The sequence below is a fragment of the Lithobates pipiens genome, unplaced genomic scaffold (assembly GCF_037356315.1).
Source record: "Lithobates pipiens isolate NorthernLeopardFrog02 unplaced genomic scaffold, aLitPip1_a1.2 Scaffold_8, whole genome shotgun sequence".
Lineage (NCBI taxonomy): Eukaryota > Metazoa > Chordata > Amphibia > Anura > Ranidae > Lithobates > Lithobates pipiens.
This window is the reverse complement of record NW_027507903.1, coordinates 642965568-642989113: the sequence shown is the minus strand read 5'-3', so window position 1 is coordinate 642989113 and position 23546 is coordinate 642965568. Positions and strand designations below refer to the sequence as shown.

The 23546-nt window shown below is 45.2% G+C and overlaps 1 protein-coding gene across 1 annotated transcript in view; it reads left to right on the top strand.

The window, feature by feature from the left end:
- Window positions 1-20805, top strand: part of LOC143962440 (uncharacterized) — a 37591-nt gene extending 16786 nt beyond the window's left edge. The window contains exons 2-6 of the mRNA XM_077471714.1: window positions 737-1279; window positions 12979-13057; window positions 13244-13366; window positions 13515-13652; window positions 15828-20805. Of these exons, the coding sequence (XP_077327840.1) occupies window positions 737-1279; window positions 12979-13057; window positions 13244-13366; window positions 13515-13652; window positions 15828-17432 (2488 nt within the window). The 3' untranslated portion in view covers window positions 17433-20805. The remainder of the gene's footprint in view (window positions 1-736; window positions 1280-12978; window positions 13058-13243; window positions 13367-13514; window positions 13653-15827) is intronic.
- Window positions 20806-23546: the final 2741 nt, after the last annotated feature.

Sequence of the window (23546 nt, the reverse complement as noted above, 5' to 3'; positions counted from 1 at the left end):
TCTCTCCTCAGGTAACATGCCCTCTGGCCTGGGAGGAGGAGAACAGATCACTTACCAAACCCTATAATGACATGCACAGTCTATTTTGTGTGAAAGGCAAGAGCAGGTGCTTACTGAGGTATTAGGGCTAGTTTACACTTGCTTCAAAACAAGGCTTCGGACATGCTTTGGTAAAGCTCTCTGAACGCCAATCAAAGCTCCTGTCACTAAATAAAATGGTTAGCTTACAGTCCTGTTTAAGCTTCTGTCACTAGGGCTACTTTCACACCGAGGCATTGGGGGCATCGGCGGTATAGCACCGCTATTTTTACTGTCTTTTTGCGGCTGCTAGTGGGGGGCGCTTTTAACCCCTGCTAGCGAGCAAAAAAGGGTTAATGGGTAGGGGTGCTTTGGGAGCGGTGTATACACCGCTCCTACAGCGCTGCAAAGATGTGGCTAGCAGGACTTTTTTTACCGACCTGCCAGCGCACCGCTTCAGTGTGAAATCTCTCCAGCTTTCACATTGGCATGAGAGGAGAGGCGCTTTAAAGGCACTTTGCAGGCTCTATTATTAGCGTTATAGCGCCTGCAAAGCGCCTCAGTGTGAAAGCAGCCTTAATAAAATGGTTAGCTTACAGTCCTATTTACACCTTGCTTTTGCTTTGGCTTTGCTTCAAAAATGATATTCCATGTCGCTTTAATGGTGCTTCAATGTGTCTTCAAAGTCTCCATAGAAGTCTGAAAACTTTGCTTGAAGCACCACCAAAGCATCATCGAAGCATCACGGAAGCATCATCAAAGCTCCATGGAAGCATCATCAAAACACCACCGAAGCATCATACAGCCAGCATCTAGATTCATTCCCTACCACAGGACAGCCCATTGTAGACTCTACCATGAAGGAGATGCTGCAAACATTAAGGGGGGCCCTCCAGCAAGACATGGCATCTTTCATTAAATCCACAAAAAAAGAGATGACAGCAGTTAGCAACAGAGTGGAGTATGTTGAAAGGAAAATAGAGGAATTTACTCTGGCACACAATGAGCTAGTGGATGCCCACTTTGATGTAGAAGCTGAAATCAAAACCATGTGCCTCAAAATGGCTGATATTGAGGACAGGTCACACAGGAATAACGTCAAATTCAGGGGGATCTCCGAATCCATTAAACCGGATGACTTGCACTCATACCTACAAAAGCTTATGACCACAGCTTTCCCATCTCTGGGGCCTTCTGACATCATTATTGACAGAGCCCATAGACTGCCAAAACCGTCATACCTACCTGAAACAAATGAGATGTAATAGCGAGAATTAATTTCTTCCATGTGAAGGATCAACTGATGCACTGCTCCAGACAACACCTTGCAATCTCAGACCCCTTTGCAGGAATCGCATTATATGCCGACTTGTCGCAAGCTACCATGACGGCGAGGCACAACTTGGCGCCAATTACAAAAATCCTGCAAAACCATAAAATCTTATACAAGTGGGGTTTTCCCGGCCAAACTACTAGTAGAAATGCACAATGAGTCACACTCGATCATTTCGCTGGAAAGAGGCATAGAACTCCTCCAGAAATGGCATCTACTCCCTATGAAGGGCAACCCTGCTGATCCTTAACCCCTCCTAAAACAACGTCAACACCACTGCCAAAACAGGAAATGCTCCACCGCAAGAGCTTCACAACTTACATACAAGCGTTATTACCCTCCTCAGGGTGCCTAAACCCTTAGTACCTTTCGGGTTTGTCACATGTTTCTGTGACACCTAAGGTACCGCCCGTTGTTCGGCTGATTCAAGTTCTGTTAATATCCCCACTTTCATATTTGTGATGTATCCCATATGCTGTTCTCTTCAACAGTTGAAAACTGCATTTTGCAAGTTCCTGTCTAAGTTTGGTTTAGTATTTTTGCATGTTCCTTGATGGTTATGCAAAATAATTTTCTTCAGCACATGCACATTTCCAGCACTAAAGTTTCATCTTTTTTCATACCAAAATCTGCCACTGGATGGAGGCAAAACACCTCTTACCACGCAAATGAATAATGACATTCAATGTGAAAGGCCTGAATAGCCCATACAAGCGCAGAGCTCTCTGGAAGACGGCAATAGACTTACAATGTGAGTCACACTTCTCCAGTGCCAACCCTCCGAAATGATCACATGTCAAGTTTCCGCACGTCTTTACAGCCAATGACTCAGCCAAAAGGAATGGAGTACTAACTGCTGTCAAGGACTCTATATCCTTTTCCCTATTACAAAAGCATATTGATCCTCAAGGCCGCTTCATCATACTGGTTGCAGAACTTAATCATAAAACCTACACCCTGGTGAACATGTACGCACCCAACATCAAACCCCTGAAGTTGACGCAAATGTATTAGCAGATGTCTCCTGTTTGGGCCTACCAGTTAGTTAAATTATTATACTTCCCCATTTAAACAAAAAATGTTTTTCCATGTTGCTGCATTGCATAACTTGGTATAAGCCTCTGTCGGACTTGGGTCAGTAATAATGATGATTAATCAGCCTTTGAGGCCCCGACATGTTGTAAGCACTACTATGATGGAATATTCTTTTACTGTGCCTTGCAAAGGTTGTAGGTTGGAGTACTTTAAACTGCTGACTAAATATTGTATTGTAATCCGATTTTCTGACTTGACACGTGTTTTGTATCATTATTGAATATGGCTAATGTTATGCACTTCTTTCATGTTTTGAAATAAAGAAGAATTAAAAAAAAAAAAAAACCCTGAATTTTATCCGTAAAGACTTCTAAGCAAATGCTGAAGGTTAATTTATTATCGTGTGATGACTTCAATATGATCTTGAACAATGACCTTGACTCCTCCTCAGTGGCTCGGAAGTGGAGGCCTACTTTGGGATCTCTAAGCTTAGAAAAGAGACTCTATGACCCATGGCGTTGCCTCCGTACCACTGAGAGGGACTACATGCACTATTCAATGGCTCATAACAGCTATTCTCGTTCAAAAATTTTTATTTTATGTTAAAATAAATTACATGTACAGAATATAAGACAAATTATGTGATACCAGAAATAAAAAGTAGACATTGAAGTACGGATGATACAAAGCAAAGAAGAATTTCAAGATATTCTTGTGGGAATGATAATAAATGGCCTTATATATTTTAGAATTTGAAAACATTCTTATAGCTGAGTTTTAAACATTTTAATCCCAAGAAAATATAAATATGTCTAAAATAAAATAAATGATTTTAAAGTTTTGACCATAACTTCTAAAGTATGTTTATAGTAAGTACTATATAGTAAGGGAAGAACAGAAAAGGTATATAGGAGGGGAAGGGGAGGGAATAATTCTCCGGAGGAGGTTTTATATATCATCTAATGTTGTAATTCTATAAAAAATCTTAATCACCATAACAGTAAAACTCGGTTGTCAATATTATCTGACGTATAATATTTAATCCAGGGTTTCCATATGATATCAAACTTTGTCATCTGGTTTTTATCGATAGCGTCCATTTTAGCATGGATGAAAGATTGATTCATTCTACGTTTGGTTTCTGCAATATTCACCACATCTGTTTTCCACGCATTGGCTATAGTCTGCTTTGCGGCTATCAGGAGTGTAAGAACTAATTTGAATTGTTTCTGATTCAGAAAGGCTGGTTTTAAATTAAGGAGAGCTATAATTGGGTCTGGAAAAATTGGACGATCAAAACATTTTGTAATTATCAGAAAGATCTTTTTCCAAAATGATTGTACAATTGAGCAATGCCACCAGGTATGTATATAGGTACCTTTTTCTGGACAGCCACGAAAGCAGAGGCCCATAACAGCTATTCAAGAATAGATTTCTTTTTTACAGATGTGTACACCTTGCAGAATGTATGTAAAGCTGATATCCACAACATCACATGGTCAGATCACGCACGGGTAACTATTGAGGTTGTGGACACAAGAACCATAACCCACAAACCCCTATGACCAAACAATACTTTCCTTCCATCGCACCCCAAAATAAGAGATGAGATCAAAGGAAAAATACAGGAATATATCCAAATTAATGATACTGAGAGTGTTCCTCCATGACAGTTTGATGTGCTCACAAAGTGTTCATCAGAGGAAACCTTATTCAGATTGCTTCTAGGGAAAAGAAACTGCAGCCTATAACAAAACTGCACCAAAACTTCACCATTGAAGCACAACACAAAAATCCCAATTCCTCCTCCACCTACCTACTAAAAAGCCTTAACTCCTATCGTGAGGGGCTACGGCAAGAACTTAGGGCGGAATAGGATACATATCTTAAAAGAATGAAAATGTCATTCTACTCACAAAACAACAAGTTGAGTCAGTTATAAAAACTCTCGCTATGCACAAATCACCCGGAGCGGACTGGTTTTCCGCTGAATACTATAAGGCTTTTTATCAATCACCTTACTCCCAAACTAGTCGATGTCTGCAACGCAGCAGCAAAGTCTAGCTCTTTCCCGAGTGAAATGCTCCAAGCAGTCATAGTCACTATACCCAAACCAGGCAAAGACCCGTCACTTCCCCAAAATCTTAGGCCCATATCTCTACTGAACACGGATCTTAAAATATACGCCAAAATTTTAGCTAATATGTTAATGGAAATCACCCCATCATTCATAGCTCTAGACCAAGTTGGGTTTGTAAAGGGCAGACAGGCGCCTGACGGGACTAGGAGAATGCTAAACCCACTGCACTTTGCAGAGGTAACTAAAGAGCCTAGCGTATTTCTAGCTCTGGACGCAGAAAAGGCGTCCACTGGAGATACCTGTCTAAGACCTTACATACATTTGGTATATCTGGTCTGACCCACTCAGCGATTATTTCACTATACTCCAACCCCAATGCCCAAGTCTATACCACCAGCATACTATCTGACCCATTTATGCTTTCAAATGGGACCCGTCAAGGATGCCCATTATCCTCGATCATTTTCTCGCTTGTTATAGAACCATTAGCGGAATACATAAAATCCCATAAGATGGTACAAGGTATCAAAATAGCCAGTGAAACCCACAAAATAGGTTTATTTGCAGACAATATCATACTGACCATAACAAAACCAGAATCATCTATCCCAGAAATACAATCCTTACTAAACAAATTTGGAGAGGTCTCCCTTTATAAAGTTAGCACAACTAAATGTTATGCCCTTACTGTAAACATACCAGAGGAAACAGCAAACTCAAAAAGCATAGCTCCAACGAATTTGTATAATCCTAAACTTCTTGGGGGAGTAGGTCAAGAATACTACAAAGCCGCAACTAGACCAAATGAAGTACTGGTTCTCTTGCCAAACAGACAATAGGTGGACTCAACTTGAAAGAGAGATTACGCCAGGACATAATCTTCCTGCTTTAGCAATGGGGGCTAGTCTACACCATAGCCCATCAATTCCTCCTTACTTGACCATTCAAGCCACTACGGCAGTGTGGTCTTCACCGATGAGGCAAACATTTGCTGACACACCAGTTTGTAAACTTACAATACCCTTAGCATCCTATGACTACCTAATCCCGGGGTTATCCACTCAATCCTGGGCAAAAAAGAGGGCACACTTCTCCACAGTGGATATATTAGATCCGGACACATGAGATAGGTACAAAATTTACCAAATACAGCACTACAAAACCTCGAACCAAGTCCACCCCATAGAAATTCCTCTACCAATATGGAACTACTTAAGGAACATAAATCCAAGTAAAACTAAAGGGATATTCTTATTTTACAAAGCTGCCTCCTCTCTATGCATACAAGCTAAACTACCAAACATGCTAAAATGGGAATGAGATCTACAAAAAGAACTTGCATTACACCAATGGCAGTTAGCTATACATTATAGCAGTAAATCCTCAGCGGGTGTAGACCACTGGGACAACACTCAGAAAATACTCCACACATGGTACCTCACACCTTTACGTATAAACAAAATGGACCCAAATACCTCACCATTAAGCTAGCGAGATTGCTATGGTACTGGCAATCTTCTGCATACACTCTGGAGCTGTGTAGTGATATGTCCTTTTTGGAAGAGGTCTCATCCCTTATCCAAGAAATTACAGGGCACAAGTGCACCTTAACCCCAATCATTAGCCCTACTGAGCCTGGGGGTTGAGCAATTTCCCCCCTCTAATGAGGAAAGTGGTCATTCATATACTCTTTGCCACATGTATCACCCTAGCGAAGGAATTGCACTCTAATGCCCCGTACACACGATCAGACTTTCTGACCACAAAACTGTGGATTTTTGTTCGAAAGATGTTGGCTCCAACTTGTCTTGCATACACACGGTCACACAAATGTTGGCCAACAATTACGAAAGTAGTGACGTACAAGACGTACATTATATCTCCATTATGAATGCTAGTTATATCTCTGGTTCGTACTTGATTCTGAGCATGCATGGACTTTTGTCCGACAGACTTGGGTACACACGATCGGAAAGTCCGACAACAAACATTTGTTGGCGGAAAATTTTTTAGAACCTGCTAGCCAACATTTGTTGGCGGAAAGTCCAACAACAAATGTTTGATGGAGCATACACACAGTCGAACTTTCCGCCAACAAGCTCACATCCAACATTTGTTGTCGGAAAATCCCATTATGTGTATGGAGACATCCCCAAAAATTGAGAAGGTAATCTCCAGAATGAATACAGAATACACAATGGAAAAGTTGTTTGCACATAAAGAAGGAAGAGCCTTGGGATTCCATAAACATTGGGATATGTGGAGGAATTCTCCAAAAGTCTCTTCACATATATGATGTAAGGTTTATTCATCCACAGAATGATGATAACTGATATAAACGTATAAAGTGTTAACCCTCCAGTGGCAGTACTTGATTGATGATAACTCCAGCTTGCTTGAGGCGACAGTAAGACATGCACGTAGCTGCAGTGGAATGTAGGCGTAGTGCAGACATGACAGGGTGCAAGTCTTACTGGGATTAGGTGCTAATAGGTGTGGTTAATGAATAAGGGAGCTTACCTTATTGGAGTAGTGTCTGGAGGGGTGGAGTATAGGAGATAGTGTTGTAAGGGGAGGGCTGGAAGGTCAGCAGTCCGGAGTCAGCAGGATAGGAGAGAAGTTCCCGCCCGCCCACCCTAAGATAAGTAGGGGTTAGGGGGTGGTTTGTGGATGGACGGGTTGCAGTTGGTTCCTTGACGGCAGATAAACAGTTACCCAGTTAAGATGAGGTATTGATAAAGTTAGGACCCATCACAGGTATGGAGTCCTCTCGGGTGGTCTAGCGGTTGGCCAGACTGACGGGTTAATAAGTTGGGGGTCTGTGGTCAGTTGGCAAGTCTCCGAGGTGAGTTGGTGGCTGGGGACGAATGCCAACAGAAAATGGGATTACAGGCTCAAAAGAGAAGTGGGTCGTCAGGGATCTGCAACTAATAAGCTGAATGACATGGAATAGATATAGATTTAAAATAAATGGTTATAAGTAGAAAAGGTTAAAATTTTGAATAAAGTTGATAATTGGGTTTATTGTTAATAAAGGCCGGACAGGCCATTTACATCCAGCAGGTGTCGGTGTCTTTATTATAGATAGTAGTAAGTAAGTCCATGCATGTATGGTTTTGGGTAGTAAGGTATCTGGCCTGTCCTAGTCATGAATATATGAACTGAGAATTGCTAGAAAATGTGTATAGCTCCACACCCTAAGCATGAGTTTATGTATTTGCCTATCAACAAATACCACTAAGCACAAGCAGCATTGAGGTGAACGAGCTCCAGAGCCCATCTTCAAGGGTCGGGCCGGGCCTTTTACTAATGTATGACCAAAAGCCTGCTCACAGTGTCAACACAGATGGGGTGAGAAGCGAAACCATTTTCTATTGCATTATAAGAGACCGGCATGCAATAAGCTATGTTTCAACATTGAAAACCTCTCTTGTGTTAATACTTTATATAACTAATATTTTGTAAGAAATGCAACTTATATTGTAATGCACACTGTGAAAATCAATAAAAAGCTATGGTTAAAATAAATAAATAAAAAGCATGTTGAAGCGGTAGGCTCTTTAATGTGTGTTGAAGTTGAAGCAAGTGTAAATGTGTTGGTTGTAGTCACTATTGGGATCTGAAAAGAAGATAGCGATGCTGGCTGTGCCAGTGCCTTTCCCTGCTGCCCGTTGTCATACAATTTCTACTCAATTTCATCTTGGCATCCTGAAGTGGTGGCGATCCCAATCACAGCTGAAGCAATAAATTCTGGGTGGAGGGAAAGGATAGGACGTAGTGGCTGAGACTTTATATGGAAGGCCCAGCTCTATTCCTCAATAAAACATCTAGGGACTCAACAAGGGAGGCATAGATACTGTGCATGGATCATATGAAAGGTCTAATTCCATTTGAGACAAAGAGTGGGACTTTAAATGAGGTTTGTTGCTGTAAAAATAAGTGTATGGAGTATATATAACGATAAAACCTTTATTGTATCAAATGCAGTTCCTTGGTTTTGAAATGCATGATAAGGTTTTCAAAACATAAACACATCCATATACAAATAGGTTGACATAATAATACAAATATACCATGGACATATACATTGTATATGATGATGATACATAGTTATGCCCTGTACACACGATAGGATTTTCCGACAACATAATTCATGGGATTTTTTCCAACGGATGTTGGCTCAAACTTGTCTTGCATTCACACGGTCACAAAAAGTTGGTTGGAAATTCCGAACGTCAAGAACACGGTGACATACAACACGTATGACGAGCCAAGAAAAATGAAGTTCAATAGCCAATGCGGCTCTTCTACTTGATTCCGAGCATGTGTGGAACTGTGCGTTGGAATTGTCTACACACGATCTGAATTTCCGACAACAGATTTTGTTGTCGGAAAATTTGAGAACCAGATCTCAAATTTTGTGTGACGGAAATTCCTATGGAAAATGTGTGATGGAGCCTACACATGGTCGGAATTTCCGACAACAAGGTCCTATCACACATTTTGCATTGGAAAATCCTATCGTGTGTATGGGGCATAATACATATACACACACACACACACACACACACACAACTAGATACATGCTGGATAAAAAGCTAAACTGTCTTGGCATCACATGAATAAAGAACTCTACGCGTTCCGTGAATCACGTTCACTCATCGGGAGTATAGATGCAATAATGCACTGTAAGTACAGAAAAGCTAAGATATAAAAAACAATAAACCCTTTGTAACAATCGAGGGAGGGGAAAATTTCTGAAAATTCCCAAAAAGTTCCCCTAAGAATATGAGTAAACTGATGCTTACAGATCAGCTCGAGAACTATACCGGCTCACATGAGGACAAAGGGAATGGAAGAGGGGGCACCCCAACATATGCCCGGCCCGGAGCTGAGGCAGGAAGACCCAAACCAGATCAAGAGGTCAGCCAAATGGATGGTTTCATACAATCCCTGAGAGGGTGGATCATTTTAAACAATCCACATCAATCTGGAAGATAACGATTGTATGGTGAACGGTGTATACCATACAAGGTAGGCAGGGATCTCCTGTGACACCATTCACACTTTTTTCCCTATTTCCTGTTTGGGGTTTATTTTTCTTCCCATTAATCTTTCACATTTTATACACTAATACATTTTTCACATATCATCATTTTTTTCTTACTATTTTTTAAATATATATTTTCACATTTCATCATTTTAATACACCATTCACCATACAATCGTTATCTCTAAGATTGATGCGGATTGTTCAAGATTATCCACCCTCTCAGGGATTGTATTGTGATGGCCTGACCTGCCATTTGGCTGACCCCTTGATCTGGTTTGGGTCTTCCTGCCTCAGCTCCGGGCCGGGCATATATTTCGGGGTGCCCCCAGTTTATGGTCAGTGAAGTGACCATGAGCTTATAGAAGAATGATAGTGTGATAAACTAGGAGCACAGAGAGCACACAGAGGCAAATCACATGGAACCCAACATGCGGGCATTTATTGGGGAACTTGGGTGTACATTACTGATTGGGAGATTTAATATTTCATATTTCTTCTTAATGTTGGCCTCACAAATATCTAATAAAGCCTCTAATATCCTGGTTGTTCTGGTTAGCTTGAATGACTCATCTTACAGGAATGTGAACTGCCTATATCAGGGGTGTCAAACTGGCGGCCCACCAGCTGTTGCGAAACTACAAGTCCCATCATGCCTCTACCCGTGGGACTCATGCTTGTAACGGTCAGCCTTGCAATGCCTCATGGGACTTGTAGTTTTGCAACAGCTGGAGGGCCCCCAGTTTGAGACCGATGCTATAAATGGACAAGCCAAACCCCTTTTCTTCAGGAATGTGCCATTTTCCTTAGAAGGTTATACTTCCCTGAGGGAGGGGTTGACCATTTCCTTACATTCAAGTCCTATATTACCACAGCCAAAGCATATACGACCTCAGTCTCATGCCAGAGCTGCATAATGCATGCGTCTGTGGTCACCTGTATACCACGCTGCTTATGCAGATGGGACTCCGTGGTGAAAACAGCATCTTTGGTTAAGTATTCTTGTCATATTTTCATTATCTCTATAATTACTTTTCATAAATGTTATACTTTGAAGTATTTTGTGATCTTTCTTTGCACATATAGAACAGAACCCCAAAACCTCACAAAACAATAAGAGGCGGCATTAGGGCACAGCACAGAGAGACAGATCACGGGGTAGTAATATGGCACAGCGTGGATAAAAACAGTCCATGGAGTGATTATTTTGCACAGCAAAAGGAGATGATCCTCGGGGTAATGTGGCGCAGTGATGGGAGATAAGGGACAGAAGAGTTTAAAGACTCATGCTGTGGAAGTCCAACTGTCCTAAATAGTGGATGTGGTGGCCATGGTGTCGAGGGATCCAGGTAAGGCAATCCTTGGAGGATGCTGGACACACAGAAGAGAAGGCAGCCATGGCAATCAATGGAAGACTGTGGGGACATAGTTACATAGTAGGTGAGGTTGAAAAAAGACACACGTTCATCAAGTCCAACCTATGTGGGTGATTATATGTCAGTATTACATTGTATATCCCTGTATGTTGTTCAGGTACTTATCTAAGTTTTTTGAAACTGTCGATGCTCCTTGCTGAGACCACTGCCTGTGGAAGGGAATTCCACATCCTTGCCGCTCCACAGTAAAGAACCCTCTACGTAGTTTAAGGTTAAACCTCTTTTCTTCTAATTTTAATGAGTTGCCACGTGTCTTGTTAAACTCCCTTCCGTGAAAAAGTTTTCTCCCTATTGTCTGGTCACCAGTATGGTATTTGTAAATTGAAATCATATCCCCTCTCAAACGTCTCTTTTCCAGAGAGAATAAGTTCAGTGCTCGCAACCTTTCTCCATAACTAAAGGAAGGCCACGGAGCTGCAGCCGCAGGCTGTGAGCGCAGGGACGGCATGAAAGTTGCTATGACTGCACTGTCGCCGTTTTAATTAGAATAGGGGGGGCCACTTTAAGAGAGGACCGGTAGGAGGGGCCATGGGCGGAGCTTAGGTTATCGCCGGGAAGCCGAGTGGAAGCCAAGGCAGTCGGAGAGCGGAGGAGGAAGAGATTGGACGCATCCTAATGGCGTCCGCCGGTTTGGTAGCCCAGCTCAGGGCGGCTTTAAAGCGGGAAGGCGCCGCATGGCTACAAGCACAGATCGCGGCCATTGTAGCGGAACGAGATGCGGTGGCGAGCGGGGGCGGTGTTGACTCCTCGGGCGCGGCGATCCAGACCGCCCAAGTGCTTCAGCCCAGATGCAGGCCGGAGGGGCCCCCGGAGCATGGCGCACCTCACCCCACCACAGGCGGCCAGTTCAGCACCCGTGACACCAGCCTCCACCCCAATGGAGGATGGGAGGAGCAGGTACGGCGTCAGTGCCTTGACCAAGGGGTGGCTGCAGAGGGGGCGGAGGATGTAGATCAGGGGAGGTTGGTTATCCAGTGGGTGGAGGTCCGACCTGTCAGGGTGGCTCCCAGTCCCAGGCGCTCTAGCAGTGGTCGGGCCGCAAGCCAGGAACCTGGAGGAGTCACTGGGGGGGTGCATGAGGTGCGGAGTCACCGGGACAGGAGGTGCAGGAGCCCTTCTTCAGGACGCGGGGGCAGGGCTGGCTGGAGGTGGGGCTGGGACTCCAGAGCTCAGCACCGCAGGCCCGTGGAATTGTCTGAGTCTGACGGAGGCGAGAATCGAGGAATGGAGTCGGCGGTGGGTACGCGGGAGGCAGCTGCGAGGCCCGGTCCTGGGCAACCCGGTGAGTGTAACCCTTCTCTTACCATTTCTTCTTTTCGGAACCTGAAGGTGCACTTCAATTGCGACAACTTAGGGGTGGTGCAAGTGGTCAATCGGCTGACAGCGGCCTCTGGGCTGGTGACCAGGCTTCTACGCCATTTGGTTCTGCGCTGCTTGCAGGTGAATGCTTTCATCTATGCTGTGCATCTGCCGGGGGTTGACAAGTCGTTGGCTAACGCTCTGTCTCGTTTTCAGTGGGACAGGTTCTGGGGACTGGCACCGGAGGTGGAGCGTCACGGGATCAGCGGCCCAACGTGGATTTGGGGCATAGCGTTGGAGTCGTCACAAAGTTGATCGAATTGTCCGTGAGCAGGGCTACCTGGAAGACCTATTCGAGGGTATGGCAGGAATGGTCGGAGTGCTTAGCAGTGATTGGCATGGCCCCGGGTGATGCGGGAATGGCTCAGGCTGTGTTCTACTTAGCAAGGCTATGGAACGGGGAGTTTTGGCAGCCTCTATTGACAGAAAGCTTGCAGGGTTGGCCTTTCTGTTTAAATGGGGAGGGCAATGTGACTATACAAAGGAGTTCTGGCTGCGGCAGGCGGTTAAGGGCTACTGGAAGGCCCATAGGCAGAGGGATGGGAGGCGTACGGTTTCCTTTAATGTGCTCCGCGGCCTGTCGCGTGGTAGGGACAGTCTGTAGTTCTTTGTATGAGCAGGTCCTTTTTTGAGTGGCTTTTTCCCTAATCTTTTTCGGGGCTTTCAGGATTATCGAACTGTTTTGCCCAGCCAGGCACAAACATGGGGTTCTGGAGGTGGGCGATGTCGAGCTGGGCCAAAATGTGGTTTGGATTTGGTTAAGAAGGTCCAAAACGGACCAGTAGGCAAAAGGGGTACTCGTGGAGGTGGGTTAAATAGCTGAGAGCGGCATCTGCCCGGTAAGGGCGGTGGAGGCTTTTTTGCACCTGAGGCCGTGGGTCCTGGGCCCCTTTTTCGTGCACATGGATGGTTCTTTTCTGTCCAAATTCCAGTTCAGTGCCGTCCTTAAGAAGTGTGTGGTGCAAGTGGGGTTCGATCCGCGGAACTTTTCATCCCATTCCTTCCGCATTGGTGTGGCTACCGAGGCATCCAGGGCCGGGCTAAGTTCGGAGGCGGTTAGGAGAATTGGGAGGTGGGATTCAGAGAGGTTTAAGCTGTATGTTCTTCCGCAACTGTTGGCTTGAGGTTTGGAATGGGTTGGGGGGTTATTGTTCATGCGGAAGTCTGTTTTTTTTCCGTGTATCTAATTTTTCTTGTTTGCAGGGTATGAAGCTGGCTTGGTATGGATTCTGGGCCATTCATACGTTTTTTGGGGTTCAAAGAGAGATGACATTTGGCCGAATGGCAGACAACTTTGGATACCCAGGGACAAGGCGCAGGTTCGGTGGATTCGTGTCCCTGGTATGCGGTGTATAGTGTTTTGGGCAAGGTGCATAGATTCTCTCGCCTGGACCTGCCGCAAGACGTCTTGCTTCTGCAAGTGGGGGGCAATGACATGGGGGTGAGGTCCATGAGGGACCTCATCAGGGACATAAAGTGTGATTTTCTTCGGTTAAAGGCTTCTTACCCGGGGATGGTATTGGTGTGGTCGGATATGGTAAGCAGGACGTCGTGGAGGTGGGCGCTGTCGGACAAAAAGTTGGACAGGACTAGGATAAAGGTTAATAAAGAAGTGAGTGAGTAGATTTTTTATCAGGAATGGGGGCCTGGCTATTCGCCATTGGGAGTTGGAGTTTGAGAGGTATTTAAGGAGTGATGGGGTACATTTAAACGATGTTGGGACGGACCTGTGGGCGTTGGGCCTCCAGGAGGTGATTCAGCGTGGGTTGTGCGTGTGGCGATGCTCGAAAAGGGTAAGGCTTTACCATCTTTCGAGCTGTGGCAGTTGTTGGGTTCATTTGAGGAGGTTAAAGCGGAGGTCCACCCTAAAGTGGACCTTCTGCTCATTGGAACCCTCCAACCCTCCGGCGCCACAATTGGCATCTTTCAGGGGGGAGGGGGCTGCAGGTACCTGTACAGTACAGGTAGCTGCACCCACTTCCGGCGTAGATTCTGCAGAAGGTACGCCCCTTTCCGCAGAATCTACGCTCCTTTACAAAGGTCCCCCGCTGCCTGCTGGGAAACACACGGATCCCAGAGACAGCGGGGACCATACTTATTGCGCAGTGCAACTCGCGCATGCGCAGTAGGGAACCGGGAAATGAAGCCGAAAGGCTCCACTTCCTGATTCCCATACCCAAGATGGCGGTGGCAGCACCCGAGAGACGATCGAGAGATCGGCTTCGGGTACCGACATCGCGGGCGCGCTGGGCGGGTAAGTGTCATTATTTTAAAAGTCAGCAGCTGCAGTATTTGTAGCTGCTGACTTTTAAAAAAACATAAAAAAACGCCGGACTCCCGGCGGACTCCCGCTTTAACTGGTGCAGGTAGAGAATATGTTTGTACCCATCCATGGTGATGGGGGGGGTTGGATCTGTACTTCCCGGTTACATGGGGTTAACCACGAAGGGTAAAAGGGGTAGGTCACTGCACTGGTTTGGGTATAGCCTCCGAGACAGGGGATTCCGTCTGGAGGTCAAGAGGTTAAAGTAATGACTGATGTAGTGTGCAGTGACCAGTAGGTGATTGGGTATGCTTATGACCCATGATACAATACAAATGGAAGGTTGTTTACATGTTAATAAAGTTATTTATGAAAAAAGTTTATATTGATATATATATATATATATATATATATATATTTTGGTTAATAAATCAAGGCCGGATGGCCATTTACTCCAAACATAGTCTGGTCATTGTTTATGGGGGGTCGGATTGTGCGTGGTAGCCAATTAGCTTCTCCCTTCAGTTTGTTAAATGAATCTTTGACAATAAAACCTGGAAGCTGGTTTCTATGCAGAGTTGCACCAGATTTTGCACTCTCTGGTTTTAGGAAAAAACTCACAATGTGTTTACAGCTCACTCATCCTGGGGCTGTCACCAAGCTTGGTCTCCACAACAGTCAGGCAATGTGCCAGAAGATAGCAACTGAGCTGACAGACAACTGCAGGCTGTATTTTTAAAATCAGCTGCTGGTGCCCAGTGCCTACACAACCCATCCAGAGTCTGGCATCAAACAGCCATTTTGGATCTTTTGCCCTTACAACCCTCTCCACATGTTCAGTGTATGGCTGTGCATGATATCACTGCAAGCCCTGAGTTGGAGTGTGGGAGGACACACCCGGCTTCCAGCTCCTCTTCCCACCACCCGCCTGTCTGACCTGGAACACAAAGCTGAGGAAGAGTTTCAGAGCAGTTCCCTGGGGTCTGAACGGCAGGTCTGACCGGTGGTGGAAATTAATATATGGTGGGCAGTCAAGTGCAGTACTTGGTCCTGGGACACCCAGTACTATATGTAGCACGTCTCTAGATATGCACCTGGCTATGGAAACAGCCAGAATGCAACACACAATGAGATTTGTTTCTGAAACAAGCATAATGTTCTTCATATTATAGTTTTATTATATAATATAATGAATTTTATGAATACAGTAAAAGTCACAGCTTGGCCTCACCCTGTGTAGGAGGATGTGACCCCTCCCAACTGCATTCTTCTCCGTGTGTCAGTTGTCAGCGATGGCGTCTGCAGATCTGAGAGCTGAGTTGGAATGTTCCGTCTGTCTGAACATTTATACAGATCCTGTAAACCTGAGATGTGGACACAACTTCTGCCGGGTCTGTATTGATCGTGTGCTGGATACACAGAGGGGGTCTGGAGGATATTCCTGTCCTGACTGTAGAGAGAAGTTTCCGGATCGGCCTGTACTGCAGAGGAACATAACACTACGTAACATAGTGGGGAATTTCCTGTCTGCTCAGCCACATCAGGAGGAGTCCGGGGTCTTCTGTACTTACTGTGTGGACTTTCCTGTACCTGCTGTTAGATCCTGTCTGCACTGTGAGGTTTCTCTGTGTGATAAACACCTGAGAGTCCACAAAAAGTCCCCAGAACACGTCTTATGTGACCCCACCTTGTCCATGGAGAGCAGGAAATGCTCCGTCCATAAGAAGATCCTGGAGTATTACTGCACTGAGGATGAGACCTGTATCTGTGTGTCTTGTGTGATTGGAGGACATAAAGGACATGAGATGGAGTCACTGGATGAGGCTTCTGAGAAGAAGAAGAAGACACTGATGAATGTTCTGCAGAAACTTCTGACAAAGAGAGAGGAGATGGAGGAAAGAGTCCAGAGTCTGCAGGAACACAGGAGGAAAGTAGAGGAAGAAGCAGCTGGTGACACCGAGAGAGTCACTGTCCTGTTTAGAGATCTCAGGAGACGTCTGGAAGACCTGGAGAAGAGAGTCCTGAGGGAAATCTCCAGGAGGGCAGAGCGGATCTCCATCTCCCTCCGGGATCTGGAAATAAAGAAGGAGGAGCTGTCCAGGAAGTTGCGTCACATTGAGGAGCTGTGTAACGTGACGGATCCACTGACTGTCTTACAGGAATCAGACACAGGTGACTTGTGTGATACTGAGGATGGAGATAATGAGGACAGAGAGAGACATGAGGAGCTCCTCCATGATGGAGGGGGTCTGGATGTGGATGGGATATCACACACATTACACACATTATCTGATATAATAAGAGGGGTAAATGTATACTTCTATATACAGGGAGCTGCAGACATATTACTGGATGTAAATACAGCTCATAATAATCTCCATATATCAGATGACAGGAAAATAGCATCCTGGTCAGATAGAAAAAAGAATCGCCCAGAAACACCAGAGAGATTTCAGGGTTATTCTCAGGTGTTGAGCAGTCGGAGTTTCTCCTCAGGGAGACATTACTGGGAAGTGGATGTCGGGGGATCAGATAAATGGATAGTCGGGATGTGTTACCCCAGTATAGGCAGAAGAGGAGAGCAGTCAGAGATTGGAAATAACAACAAGTCCTGGGGTTTGTACAGGGATGCTAACGAGAATTGGGTGGCACATGACAGTGAATCAATTTTCTTACCCCCCAACATCTCCAGTAACAGAGTCAGGATATATCTGGATTATGAGGTCGGACGGATCTCCTTTTATGATCTGTGTGACCCGATCCGACATCTCCACACCTTCACCACCACCTTCACTGAGCCCCTCCATGCTGGGTTTGGTGTATGGAGAGGTTCTATAAAGATATGTGGGGGAAATTAGAAGTGAAAACTTGACCCAGAGATTGGTGACATCACAGTGAGAGGGGGTCGGATTGGTGGAAAGATCATTTATTAGGAACCATTAGGTGAGATTTCTCCCACCCTCACAGATCACTGTGATTGGCTGGAATAACTAACCAAATACAGGAGTCACTGATATTGGAGAGTCACTAGGACAAGACGATCATGTCCTATCTATCTATCTATCTGTTCCTGAGCTTTCAGGTTTCAGAGTTGGAAGCCCCATTAACAGCTGATGAGATTAAAATATGATCTCTCCTAAAACACCAGGGGTTGGACGGCTTCCCCTTTGAATGGTTTATTGAGTATAAGGAACTTCTAATCCCTCATTTACTCCAGGGTTATACCTATGCATTTGAGAAGGGGTGTCTTCCCCCCTCTATTTCAGAAGCTCTCATTATGCTTATCCACAAACCCTGGAGGACTATTTACTTTGTGCCTCTTATAGGCCTATTTCTTTAATAAATTCAGATATTAAAATCGTAGCAAAAGCCCTGGTCCATAGACTCAATGACATGATTACCACCTCGGTTGGCTCAATTCAAACTGGCTTTATTCCTAGGCACTTCACCTACACTAATCTTCAAAGAATCTTTACCAACATGCAGGCTACCCATGAACAAATGGGCTCCAGACTTGTTGTTGCTTGCTTTGGACACTCGTCAATCATTAAAGTCTGTCGAATGGCCATACTTACATGAAATTCTGGCTAAATTTGGGTTTGGGCCCTCTTTCCTTTGCTGGATGCAACTCTTGTATTCTAACCAGGAGCGGATCCAGAGTCTAATCTCGGGAGGGGCACTGCCAATATTTTCGTGGGCAATTTGTTGGGGCAATGGCTGGAGTCGGTGCTTCAATCATCATGGTAGCATGGTTGTATGGTGTCAGGATGATTGAAGAGCATTATTTCTATTATTACATTGTAATGTTTAATGAACAAGTTCAACTCACCATAATGCAGAATCAGTGCGAGCCCTGAGCGTATCACTTGCCACAGTTGCCTGCCACCAGATGGGGATTGTCACTTTCTACGTTGCCTGTTATCTGATGCAGCATGTCACTTGCCATTGTTGCCTGCCACCAGATGCCGCTTGTCACTTGCCAGTGACAGTGTCCCTGTTGTCCCAGAGCAAGGGCGGGCAGTGAGAGATGATGTCATCTCTCTGCTGCCCGCGGCCTGCACAGTAATGGCAGTGATGCAGGGGGGCGGTGAGAGACAGTGGTGTCTCCAGCTTTCATATTTAGGGGGGCACATGGGAGGACAGGGACAAAAGTAGGGGGGCCAACTATAAATTGCAATTATATACACACACATATAAATACACAGTGTCTTGAAAAAGTATTGGTGGTTGCAGTCAGGTGGAGGGGAGGACAGAGTGGGAGCAGCTAGGTGGAGGGGAGGACAGAGTGGATGCAGCCAGGTGGAGGGGGGGACAGGGTGGATGCAGCCAGGTGGAGGGGAGGACAGGGTGGATGCAGCCAGGTGGAGGGGAGGACAGGGTGGATGCAGCCAGGTGGAGGGGAGGACAGGGTGGATGAAGCCAGGTGGAGGGAAGGACAGGGTGGATGCAGCCAGGTGGAGGGAAGGACAAGGTGGATACAGCCAGGTGGAAGGGAGCACAGGGTGGGAGCAGCCAGTGATAATGTCCTGTACCTCTATGGAAGCCTGCATTCCCGTCCCCTCGCTCCCCCAACCTGGAGGTAAATTCTTACCTTGGGAGATATATAGTAGAATGACTGGCACTTTCTCTCTGGCTCCCTCCACCCGGCAGTCTCGTGGTCCCTCTTATCCTCTCACGATCCTCTCTCACCTCCTCTCCCCTCCTCCCGCTCGGTATGTTGGGGGCTGCAGTGCACTTTCAGGGAATCGTCCTGGACCTGCTGGTATCTGGGACTACATGTCCCATAATCCTCTAGTTGTTAGTTTCCCAGGCACTGGCCCTGAATGCAGCCAATAGGAGCGAGCATTGCTGGGAGAATGAGAGCTGCTTGGCTCAAGGAGGAGAAGGAGGATACACCACAGATGTAGCTCTGCCTATGTTCCTTCACAGAGCCTGTTAGTTTCGGTGACGCTGCCCTGTGTCCTGTGGCAGCAGTGGCGGATGGGGGGGTCAGCATCAGCACCCGCTACATAAAAAAAAAACATTTTAATTGGGGGGCACAATATAATGTCGCCACTGGTGAGAGATGATGTCATCTCTCTGCTCGCTCAGCAGCCTGCTCCCTCACCTGCGGAGGCGGCCCGCTCAGCAGCCTGCCCGCTAAGTCACCAATAGCCTGCTCACCATTTTCTCGGGGGTACAATTGCCCTGCTGCGCCACCCCCCCCCCCCCCTGGATTCGTCCCTGATTCAAACCCTAGTGCTTGCATACATGTTAACAATAATGCCCTGTACACACGGTCGGACATTCCGACCACATAATCTGTCTGATTTTTTCAGACGGATTTTGTCTGAAACTTGTATTGCATACACACGGTCGCACAAAGTTGTCGGAAAATCTGATCGTTTCTGAACTAGGTGACGTCAAACACGTATGTCGGGACTATAAATGGGTCAGTAGCAAATAGCTGTGGTCTCTTCATTTATTCTGAGCATGTGTGGCACTTTGTCCTTCGGAATTGTCTACACACGATCGGAATTTAAACGATCGGATCTTGTTGTCAGAAAATTTTAGATCCTGCTCTCAAACTTTGACGGAAAAAGTTCGATGGAGCCCACACACAATCAGATTTTTCCGCCAAAACGATCTGATCGCACATTTTCCATCGGAAAGTCCGACCGTGTGTACAGGGCATAACATTTCACCCCCCTTCTCTGTTGCCCACGGCATGCGACAGGGATGTCCTTTGTCACCTCTCCTGTTTGTCCTGGCTATAGAACCATTATCAGCACTGTTGAGAGCAGATTCCACCATCCAGTGATTAGTAGTTAACATATAGCTAAAGGCAAAACTTTTTTTTTTTATATTTGGATAGAGTGGAGAGAGATTAGAACACTTGTAATTTTTCATTGCTGTCTGTGCCTCCATTAAAGCGGTTGTATAAAATAAAAAATAAAGGGTAGTGGTGTGCTGTACCAAGTATTGACAAGAAGTGATCTGATCCAAAAAAGGATCGAATACTTCAGATGAAAATACAGTATACAAATAAAGCTGAGGTATAGCTAAATAAATCTGTGCCTGGTATATAAATGTGCACTATAGTAAAGGAAAATAAAATAAATATAGACGGTACCAATTTATGGTCAATATATGTTCAAAAAATTATATATGATGCTGGTACACAATCAAAATGGGTAAAAGTGCCAATAATAATGAGCCCACATGCTGGGAAATAAATACTAAAGTGCAAATGCTCAACGTGCAATCATTAAAGTGACAACAGTGCATATCACAGTTCATTCCACTGGTGCCATGATTGAAAACTAATTACATATGTAAGAAAAACACAAACAGTGTCCAACTCAAACAACGTAAATCACATTAGGTGCACAATGTAACAGTCATCTGTGTCCGATATATAAGGTGCTTGGTGCCAATGAATAACATTCAGTAAAGTGCTGTAGATGGTGAGAATCCCGTGCACTCCTGCGTGGTAAATATATGGGTGTCCCCTTACCTTACAGCTGTAAGGTTACAGCATAAATATATGTAACTTGTAGGGTCCTTGGTGGTCCTTAGCTTCCTATTAGGGTCCCCCAGATCCTGGTTGGCGTTTTCACCCTGCCTATTACAGGTGGTGTGTGGTCCCCTTTAAGAGTGATCTAGGGCTGCTCAGGATGGGAAGGCTCACCAAAGTATGACATGGAAGGATTAGAGCAAAGAGGATGGGTGCCTCATTGTGTAGTAGTTTAAAACGAATATTTATTAATTTAAAATAAGCAGACAGGTACTCACAATACAAGTATTTGTAACAGAGCAGTGTATGAACGAATATTGAGCTCAGGTAAACATCCCTTCCGGTAAGCGGTCCTGACGCGTATTCGTCACGGGTCACGTGACTTCATCAGGGGATCCCCTGATGAAGTCACGTGACCCGTGACGAACAGGCTAGGTTTAACAGAAGTTGGACCTGCGGCTCCACTCTGTGCCTCTTGTGTAGCTAAAGGCAGGTTGCACTTGGTGTCTCTGGAGCACTGAGGATAGGCCACACAGACACACAAGTGCTACAGTCTCAGCACTCAGTCTCCTTTCTTGGTCTGGCACCAAGTTCCCCTGGTTTTCCCAGGCAGTGTTGTAAAAGTATTCTCTCTCTGCAGGTACCCTTGGCAGCTGTAGTTTCTTTTTCAACACAAAGTAGTTCTGCTTGGAGGCGATGAAAATACATATCCCATGATCCTTCTCTTTTGTACTCCCTGACACTGGGTTTGGGCCAATCAGAAGGGGGGCAATGAAAGCGAATAGAAACTTAATATATGGACATACTGAGACATAGTGGTTGATATAAACAATTAGTCTTTTCTTAAGAACCTTTGTGCCAGTACCTGGATACATACTCCAACCACTAAATCTCTTTGGTCCCCAAAGATAAACATAATTCTATGATAATTATTTATCATGGTAGAATTTACAAGGAAACATAGCAATTATTCACAAAGTTAATCAGACACAAAGGTATCAATAATCCTCATACTCTCTCACCATTGATAGAGGATCTCCCCACTAGGAAGAGGTAGGATATGTGTATTGATGGGCCACTAACGTTGATATGGTCCAACGGGGTGTGTCAGACATCTCTGAGCATACAGTGGGGCAAAAAAGTATTTAGTCAGCCACCAATTATGCAAGTTCTCCCACTTAAAAAGATGAAAGGCCTGTAATGGTCATCATAGGTATACCTCAACTATGAGAGACAACATGTGGAAACAAATCCAGACAATCACATTGTCTGATTTTTTGAAAGAATTTATTTGCAAATTATGGTGGAAAATAAGTATTTTGTCAATATCAAAAGTTCATCATTTGGCCACCTACAAACAAGCAAGATTTCTGGCTCTCACAGACCTGTATCTTCTTCTATAAGAGGCTCCTCTGTCCTCTACTCATTACCTGTATTAAGGGCACCTGTTTGAACTTGTTATCAGTATAAAAGACACCTGTCCACAACCTCAAACAGTCACACTCCAAACTCCACTATGGTGAAGACCAAAGAGCTGTTGTAGGACACCGGAAACAAGATTGTAGACCTGCACCAGGCTGGGAAGGCTGAATCTGCAATAGGCAAGCAGCTTGGTGTGAAGAAATCAACTGTGGAAGCAATAATTAGGTAAATGGAAGACATACAAGACCACTGATAATCTCCCTCGATCTGGGGCTCCACGCAAGATCTCACCCCATGGGGTCAAATTTATCACAAGAACGGTCAGCAAAAATCCTAGAACCACATGGGGGGGGGGGACCTAGAGAATGACCCGCAGAGAGCTGGGACCAATGTAACAAAGGCTACCATCAGTAACACTACGCCGCCAGGGACTCAGATCCTTCAGTGCCAGATGTGTCCCCCTGCTTAAGCCAGTACATGTCCGGGCCCATCTGAGGCTTGCTAGAGAGAATTTGGATGATCCAGAAGAGGATTGGGAGAATGTCATATGGTCAGATAAAACCAAAGTAGAACTGTTTGGTAGAAACACAACTCATCATGTTTGAAGGAGAGAGAATGCAGAGTTGCAACCAAAGAACACCATACCTACTGTGAAGCATGGGGGTGACAACATCATGCTTTGGGGCTGTTTCTCTGCAAAGGGAACCGGACCACTGATCTGTGTACATGAAAGATTGAATGGGGCCATGTATCGTGAGATTTTGAGTGCAAACCTCCTCCCATCAGCAAAGGCATTGAAGATGAAACGTGGCTGGATCTTTAAGCATGACAATGATCCCAAACACACCACCTGGGCAATGAAGGAGTGGCTTCGTAAGAAGCATTTCAAGGTCCTGGAGTGGCCTAGCCAGTCCCTAGATCTCAACCCCATAGAAAACCTTTGGAGGGAGTTGAAAGTCCGTATTGCCCAGCGACAGTCCCAAAACATCACTGCTCTAGAGGGGATCTGCATGGAGGAATGGGCCAACATACCAGCAACAGTGTGTGATAACCT